The sequence below is a fragment of the Ornithorhynchus anatinus genome, chromosome 3 (genome assembly GCF_004115215.2).
Source record: "Ornithorhynchus anatinus isolate Pmale09 chromosome 3, mOrnAna1.pri.v4, whole genome shotgun sequence".
Taxonomy (NCBI): domain Eukaryota; kingdom Metazoa; phylum Chordata; class Mammalia; order Monotremata; family Ornithorhynchidae; genus Ornithorhynchus; species Ornithorhynchus anatinus.
Window position 1 is genome coordinate 17,373,507 of NC_041730.1, and position 8,756 is coordinate 17,382,262.

An 8,756-nucleotide genomic window follows, 5' to 3' on the forward strand; every position below is an offset into this window, starting at 1 on the left:
TGGATCAGTAACCCTTAAGCATTTGATATTCACTCCATCCCCAGCCCTAAAGCACTTAATAATAATTAATTTTAATGTCTGATTCCCCCTCTATATGGTGAGCTCCTTAGGGGCAGGGAACACATCTATCACCTCTACTTTATTGTTCTCCCCCAGGTAACTACTAACTAGGTAACCAGGTAACTAGTACTAGCACAGTGCTTTGCACACAGTAAGTGCTCAAAATTGAAGTACTCATTACGTACCATGGATAGATTGACTGATACTAACATATGTACACACAAAAAAACTACTTCAAAATATTTTATTGGTACATGATTACATTGCTATTTGATCATGTAACTAAATTGGGCTTTTAAGCAGTTTTTAAAAACTTATACTGTTTAGGTAAATGTTTTGGTTCTGGGAAATGCGTTAATATACCTTACATTATTTCCTATGGGAAAGTCTGCTTTATTTAATGCTCTTTTGATGTATATTCATATTTTCCTAGAACCAGCTAACAGCAGCCTAGCAATACGCAGATTATTACTTCTCAAGATCAAGCTGAAATTTGGTATAATGTTCCCGCTTAACTTGATAAATTTGCTATACAACATCAGATACTGTTAGATTCCAGGAAATTCCATGTTATTTAGCCTAATTTAATAATAGGAACACTGGTTTATAATGACCCGAATTTCCTGGGCCCTTCAGTGCCATTCAGCTAAGATATAATTTGTCATACAAATTACACTGTTAATTGAAATTGCCATCATAACTTTCAGGCCAAACTGCTCAAAATATGGAAAAATTTTCAGCAACAGAGCCGAAACGTTTCTGATATCACATCCAAATGTTTAAGCGAAATGCAGCAGCCACAGGAAATGAATTCTGGGAGGCAGGACGCTAACATAGGCCGGGATTTGCACACTAACTTAAGTCCAGCATCTCAGCTCCTTTGCAAAAAAGCCATCTTGCTCATCGGTTAGGTAGCCAGAAACTCAGTTCAATACCCCCAACTGAGTATTTGGATTAGTGGATCCAGACTGACTTTCACCCTCAGCTTTGGCCTCTATTCTATGATCTCTTTATAAGGTTCTTCAGGCCTGGACACTTAGTTCTGCCTTTCTTCAAGACTAGAGATGGGAATTCCATTAAAACAGACCCTTGGATGGGATGGGAATTATTTTCCAGGAGCATATGCTTTTCAACTGATTTTCTCCCTAGTTCCACCTCTGATTTGCAGGACACTTACTTTGGGGCCTCTCTCCTATCAACTTGCTGAGTTTGTTTCACTCCTTCTTGTTGGGACTGCCCTCCAGTGACTCAGAGGCGCCGCTGGAGAAAGAAACCAAGTCCGGAAATGGACTCCATGACAAACCACCACCGAGACTTTGGGAGGTAAGACACAAGGAATCATTTTATAAGGAACCACACTTCACTTTTAGTGTCACGCTCTGGGAAATGGGACTTCCAACTGGGAGGACTGTCTGATGGTTGTCTGGGTGAATGGAACTGAGCCAGAGAGTAATGCCTACGAGGAGCAATGAACCACGACGAGGGTCCGCTGGGAAGCCCTCGAGGTCCAGTGGCTACGTTGACATGCCCCTAAGGGAGCTCAGTGTGACTTTTCAAAGAGGTACTCCAGATCTGGGGCCCGCAGTCTCTGCTCCTTGTTTTTGTTCTTGGCGAAGTCCCTTAGCAGGTCCATGACTTCGTTTTCAAATATCTCTGGGGCAGGCTTAGCTTCTAGAAGGAGAGGCAGAGAACAGAGAGAATGTGATGTAGTACTCGACTCATTTCTCCAAGGTGCCTTGGTGATCTGAACTGGGCAGCTGCAATTAAGACTTTGGCTTTACAGTTACCATTGGGCATACGGGGCTCTAAGAGCCTGGGAAATCTCTCTACTCTCTCCCTACAGCAGGCTCAACCCAACTCACCATCATTCCTTCCACCCCGCCCCATACTCGGAGTGGGGAGCAGACCCGTGGCCCGTCTTTTATCTCGACCAGTGCCAGAGATAAAAAGGAAGCACACAATCCTCTTGACACACTTTAATTCGTACAGCCAGAAATGCTTTAACCGTTGGGCCAACTGGGCCCAAACCCAGAATCCAATCTCATCAAAGGAGCCCAGGGCAGCTGACCAAACAGCACCCCTGTTGGCCCCCGGCCCATCCTAACTTTGCTACACTCCTGGTCGGATCCACAGATACCTCGAAATCCCAAGGGAAGGAGGAGCCTGAATGGAACTATAGGTCTGAGAGAATGCTGGGAAAGGGACCCCCAGGGCTTCCCCTGTTCAAACCCCACCCAAGCCTTGAATATTGGCCTGCGTGGGGCAGGGCAGACTGAAGGAGAGGGTCGCCGGACTTTAGCTTTACATGACAAGATTACGGATGACCCTCAAAGAGGCCCTTGTTCAAACCCTAACTCTTGTGTCTTTCGGCATTTACTCTCAAGAGCTTAGAACAGTGCTCTGCACACAGTAAGGGCTCACTACATAGACGTGATTAAAATTCAATTTTTAAAAAATCATATTGCAAAGCCAGAATCAATCCTACCCTCCGAGGGGAAGAATGGTTGAGTGTTTTATGGGCCCAACAATAATAGCAATGAGAAAAATTCTCTCTGGTCAAAAAAACCAGCAGACTAAAATCAGCTCCATGGGACTCCCGCCCCAGGGTTACCCACCACCCCACAATACCTGTTGCCCAGTAATAAATATCCCAGTCATTACTGGGCTCATTGATCAGGCGGTCATAGAGGTTCAGTTGTCTCTCTGTCATGTGCTGCAGATTTTCCTTGGCGAAGAGGCTAAATGAGGAAAGGACAGGAAAAATGGATGAATGATGGGGTCATGGGGAAAGGAGGAGTTCTCTGGCGAGAGAAGAGGAGGGTACCCACTCATTCTGAACTAAAGTGGATGAGGGGAACAAAGTCTACCTGAGCAGGATGCAGTTTTCCAACATGCCCCTCTTTCTGCTCTCATAGAGCAAGCGGGCTCGCTTGGTCTCCAGTGACTCGTCGGTTCGCTCCTGCCATGGGGGTAAAGGGATTTCAAGCATGTCCTTCTGGGAATCTGCTGGGCTGCTGCCCCGATAGGAACGTCTGGGTGGCGGACCTCGGAAGAAGGCAGGCACAAGAGCCTGTCTGGACAAGGCATAGAGCTGTAACAAATAAAGTCGCACTGAGTCAAACCCATTTTAAATCCGTGGATAACCAAGAAAAATCCCATGGTTTCAGGAACACACCCTGGTCATACATAGGTTGATTCTATTTATTGCTATAGTTCTTGTCTGTCCGTCTCCCCCGATTAGACTGTAAGCCGGGGTCAAAGGGCAGGGACTGTCTCTATCTGTTACCGATTTGTACATTCCAAGTGCTTAGTACAGTGCTCTGCACATAGTAAGCGCTCAATAAATACTATGGAATGAATAAGAGCATGGGTTGGCATAAGTGAAAATGTTTAAAACTGCTCCCCCTCCCCTAATATCCCTATTTGTGCAATCACTCTCCCACCTGCTTTGGCTACTTTTTAAAAAAAATGGTACTTAAGTGCTTACGATGTGCCGGGCGCCATCCTAAGCGCTGGGGTAGATAGAAGGTAATCTTAATCCCTATTTTACAGATGAGGTAACTGAGGCATAGAGAAGTTAAGCTACTTGCCTGAGGTCACAGAGCAGACAAGCGGCGGCACTGTGATTAAAACCCAGGTCATTCTGACTCCCGGGCCCATGTTCTATCCACTCGGCCACGCTGCTTTCCACCGGTGGTACTAAAAGGCCTGGGCAGGAGTGACAGCAAGAGGTTCTAGTGGCACCAGACCAGTGAGGCATGACTGGAACTTTAACTGGACACTAATGGTCTAGTACAAGGAATCCCTGAAACTTGCTAGGCCAGTCTGCGTCGGAAGCCAGCCCCGGGACGGTTGAAGGTTGCCACTTGGCTTGTGACAGCAGGACTCCTATGACTTCTAGCACCACTTGTGTGGGGCCACTACTAATCAATCATATCTATGAGCACTTGCTCTGTGCAGAGCACTGTTCTAAGTCCTTGGGAGAGTACGACCTAACAGATTTGGCAGACACCTTCCCTGCCCTCAAGTAGCTTACAGTCTAGAGGGTCTTCACCACCTGAGTTCTCTTATCCCAGCTTCAATTCTCTCCCCATTTCTTCCAACTCTTATCCTCACTTTCCCCTGGTCAGGAGAGACGTCCATTCCCTAAGAAAACTAGTCACCTTTACCTTCCCTTTGTTATTAACTCTTGTTAATGCCTTAGACATTTCCATCACTTACCAGTCTCTCTGACATAGAGCTGTTATCTCACCTCTATGTGTCCACTCTGTGCAATGTGCTCTAAAGTCACTCCTTTCTCTAGAAATGGACAATTAAAAAAAGCACAGAGCTGGAAGTCCGAGGCTGTAGGTTCCAATCCTGCCTCTGCCACTTGCCTGCTGTGTGACCTTTGGGCAAGTCTCTTCACTTCTCTGGGCCTCATCTGTCAAATGGAGATTAGCCAAGTGTTCTTCCTCCCCGTTATGCTGGGAGTCCCGTGTGGAACAGGGACTGTGTCTGACCAGATCATCGTGTAATAATAATAATAATTATGGTATTTAAGCGCTTACTACGTTTTACTGTCTCCCCCTTTTAGACTGTGAGCCCGTTGTTGGGCAGGGATTATTTCTACAGTTGCCGAACTGTACATTCCAAGCGCTTAATACAGTGCTCTGCACACAGTAAGTGCTCAGTAAATACGATTGAATGAACAAATACCTCTTTCTCTCACCGTGGGCAGGGAATGTCTGTTTACTGTTATTTTGTACTCTCCCCAGTGCTTAATACATTACTGTGCACACAGTAAGCGCTCAATAAATACGATGTGGACAGGGGTTTGTCTACCAACTCTACTGTAGTATACCCTCCTGGGCACTTAGTACAGTACTCTGATGATGGTATTCGTTAAGCACTTACTATGTGTCAAGCACTGTTCTAAGTGCTGGGGTAAACAAAAGATAATCATGTCGGTCACGGTCCCTGTCCTATTTGGGCCTCGCAGTTCAAATAGCCGGGAGGCCTGGCACTGAATCCCCATTTTACAGAAGACGAAACTGAGGTTGAATTTTTTTCTTTTTTTCCAAGTGGCATTTTGTTAAGTGCTCACTATGTGCCAGGCACTGTACTAAGGATAATCAGGTTGGACACAGTTCCTGTCCCACATGGGGCTCACAATCTAAGTAGGATTTAATCCCCAAAGCTGAGGCACAGAGAAGTTAAGTGACTTGCCCATGGTCACAGAGCAGATAAATGGCTGGGATGGGATTAGAACCCAAGTCCTCTGACTTGCAGGCCTGTGCTCTTTCCACAGAGTCACAGTGAAATTAAGGGACTCACCCAAGGTCAAAGAACATGATAGTGTAGATTTGAGACTCCCTGGCCCGTGACTTTCCTGTTAGGCCACGCTGCTTCCCACACAATGAGCGCTCAATAAATTCCATTGATTCATTCAAGAAGCAGCGTGGCTTAGTGGAAAGAGTCCAGGCCTGGGAGTCAGAAGGTCATGGGTTCTAATCCCGGCTCCCCAACATGAATGCTATGTGACCTTGGACAAATCACTTCACTTCTCTGGGCCTCAGTTACCTCATCTGTAAAAGGGGGATTAACAACTGTGAGCCCCGCACAGGGCAACCTGATAACCTTGTATCTACCCTATTGCTTAGAACAGTGCTTGACACATAGTAAGCGCTAAACAGATACCATCACTATTATTCAATCATATTTACTGAGCGCTTACTGTGTGCAAAGGACGAGAAGCAGCGTGGCTCAGTGGAAAGAGCCCAGGCTTAGGAGTCAGAGGTCGCGTGTTCTAATCCCAGCTCTGCCACTTGTCAGCTGTGTGACTTTGGGCAAGTCACTTAACTTCTCTGTGCCTCAGTGACCTCATCTGTAAAATGGGGATTAAGACTGTGAGCCCCATGTGGGACCACCTCATTACCCTGTGTCTACCCCAGCACTTAGAACGGTGTTTGGCACATAGTAAGCGCTTAACGAACACCAGCATTATTATTATTATTATTACTAAGCACTTGGGAGGTTCCCTCTTGAGTCCCTAAGGCGGAAAGAGGTGATCCCATACTTGCTGAAAGCACCTTTCCCAGTCCTTTACCTCGACACCCTCAAGACTGTGAGCCCCATGTGTGATCGGCCCTGTGCTCAACCCAAACTCCTTGTATCAACCTCAGCGCTTCTCTAACCGCCCAGCTGGGAGGGACAGGGCCAAGACCGGCCGCCACGAGAAGCAACAGGGTCAGTGGAAAGAGCCCAGGCTTGGGAGTCAGAAGTGGTGGGTTCTAATTCTGCCTCTGCCGCCTGTCAGCTGAGTGACCTTGGACAAGTCCCTTCACTGGGCCTCAGTTGCCTTGGGAGTCAGTCAGAGATCATGGGTTCTAATCCCGACTCCGCCACTTGTCAGCTGTGTGACTCTGGGCAAGTCACTTCACTTCTCTTGTGCTTCAGTGACCTTCTCTGTAAAATGGGGATGAAGACTGTGAGCCCCACGTGGGACAACCTGATGACCTTGTATCTCCCCCAGCGCTTAGCACATAGTATGTGCTTCAAAAATACCAACATCATTATTATTATTATTATTCCCTCATCTGTCAAACGGGGATGACAACAGTGAGCCCCATGTGGGCCAACCTGATGACCCTGCATCTCCCCCAGCGCTTAGAGCAATGCTGGACACATAGTAAACGCTTCACAAATGCCAACATTATAATCATTATTTCCTCATCTGTCAAACGGGGATGACAACCGTGAGCTCCATGTGAGCCAACCTGATGACCTTGTATCTCCCCTGGCACTTAGAGGAGTGCTGGGCACGTAGTAAGCGCTTCACAAATACCAACATTATTATTATTCCCTCATCTGTCAAACAGGGATGAAGCCTGTGAGCCCCATGTGGGCCAATCTGATGACCTTCTATCTCCCCCAGCGCTTAGAACAGTACTGGGTACATAGCAAGTGCTTCACAAAAGCCAATATTATTATTATTATTCCCTCATCTGTCAAATGGGGATGAAGACGGTGAGCCCCAGGTGGGCCAATCTGATGACTTTCTATCTCCCCCAGGGCTTAGAGCAGTGCTGGGCACAAAGTAAGCGCTTCACAAATACCAACATTATTATTATTCTTCCCTCATCTGTCAAAGAGGGATGATAACGGTGAATCCCACGTGGGCCAACCTGATGACCTTGTATCTCTCCCAGTGACTAGAGCAGTGCTTGGCACATAGTAAGCACTTCACAAATGCCAACATTATTATTATTCTTCCTTCATCTGTCAAAGGGGGGTGACAATGGTGAGCCCCAGGTGAGCCAACCTGATGACCCTGTATCTCCCCCAGCGCTTAGAGCAGTGCTGGGCACATAGTAAGCACTTCACAAATACCAACATTATTATTATTCTTCCCTCATCTGTCAAAGGGAGATAACAACGGTGGGCCAACCTGATGACCTTGTATCTCTCCCAGCGCCTATAACAGTGCTGTGCACATAGTAAGCGCTTCACAAATGCCAACATTATTATTATTATTCCCTCATCTGTCAAAGGGGGATGATGACGGTGAGCCCCAGGTGGGCCTACCTGATGACCTATCTCCCCCAGCGCTTAGCGCAGTGCTGGGTACATAGTAAGCGCTTCCCAAATGCCAACATTATTATTATTCTTCCCTCATCTGTCAAAGGGGGATGACGACGGTGAGCCCCAGGGGGTCCAAGTTGATGGCCTTCTATCTCCCCCAGCGCTTAGCGCAGTGCTGGGTACATAGTAAGCGCTTCCCAAATGCCAACATTATTATTATTCTTCCCTCATCTGTCAAAGGGGGATGACAACGGTGAGCCCCAGGTGGGCCAACCTGATGACCTCGTATCTCCCCCAGCGCTTACAACAGTGCTTGGCACCTAGTAAGCACTTCACAAATGCCAACATTATTATTATTATTGCCTCATCTGTCAAAGGGGGATGACAACGGTGAGCCCCAGGTGGGCCAACCTGATGACCTCGTATCTCCCCCAGCGCTTACAACAGTGCTTGGCACTTAGTAAGCGCTTCCCAAATGCCAACATTATTATTCTTCTTCCCTCCTCTGTCAAAGGGGGATGACGACGGTGAGTCCTAGGGGTTCCAACTTGATGGCCTTCTATCTCCCCCAGCGCTTAGCGCAGTGCTGGGCACATAGTAAGCGCTTCCCAAATGCCAACATTATTATTATTATTAATCTTCCCTCATCTGTCAAAGAGGGATGACGACGGTGAGCCCCAGGGGGGGGTCCAACCTGATGACCTTCAATCTCCCCCAGCGCTTAGCGCAGTGCTGGGTACATAGTAAGCGCTTCCCAAATGCCAACATTATTATTATTCTTCCCTCCTCTGTCAAAGGGGGATGACGACGGTGAGTCCCAGGGGGGGCCAACCTGATGACCTTGAATCTCCCCCAGCGCTTAGCGCAGTGCTGGGCCCAGAGTAAGCCCTTCGGGAATGGCATCATCGTCCTCATCGTCGCGGGCCCCGCGCCGTGGTCGCCCTCCTCACCCAGCCCAGCAGGAGAGGAGGAGAAGAAGAAGCCGCCGCCGCCGCCATGTCGTCGCGGCCGGTCCCTTCCCGCCGCGGGGCTGAGGCGAGGCGGAGGACGGGCGGGCGAGCGGGCGGAAGCGGCGTCCCGTGCGTCGGCCGGAAGCGGCGGGGCGTCTGACGTCATCGGCGCGAGGGGGGGGC

General features: G+C 48.2%; 1 protein-coding gene across 2 annotated transcripts; it reads right to left on the reverse strand.

Moving 5' to 3' along the window:
* Window positions 1-290: 290 nt before the first annotated feature.
* SDHAF2 (succinate dehydrogenase complex assembly factor 2) lies at window positions 291-8,754 on the reverse strand. Of its 2 annotated transcripts, none has more exons than XM_029060826.1 (4): window positions 8,464-8,754; window positions 2,928-3,151; window positions 2,689-2,798; window positions 291-1,731 (listed from the first exon to the last, which is right to left on the reverse strand). In XM_029060826.1, exons 1-4 carry the CDS (start codon window positions 8,737-8,739, stop codon window positions 1,601-1,603), a joined length of 741 nt encoding a protein of 246 aa, XP_028916659.1. In that variant the 5' UTR covers window positions 8,740-8,754; the 3' UTR covers window positions 291-1,600. The 2 variants fall into 2 exon arrangements, with proteins under 2 accessions (XP_028916659.1, XP_028916660.1); XM_029060827.2 differs by having other exon boundaries at window positions 8,574-8,686.
* Window positions 8,755-8,756: the final 2 nt, after the last annotated feature.

What these genes read in the sequence shown, in the direction of transcription:
- SDHAF2 (XM_029060826.1), bottom strand. Translation starts at nt 8,739, where the DNA reads ATGACGTCAGACGCCCCGCCGCTTCCGGCCGACGCACGGGACGCCGCT. An exon ending in AGCGCTGGGGGAGATTCAAG is followed by an intron (nt 3,152 to 8,463) that starts GTCATCAGGTTG and finishes TATTTGTTACAG; the next exon opens with CTCTATGCCTTGTCCAGACA. An exon ending in TATTTATTACTGGGCAACAG is followed by an intron (nt 1,732 to 2,688) that starts GTATTGTGGGGT and finishes CTCTCCTTCTAG; the next exon opens with AAGCTAAGCCTGCCCCAGAG.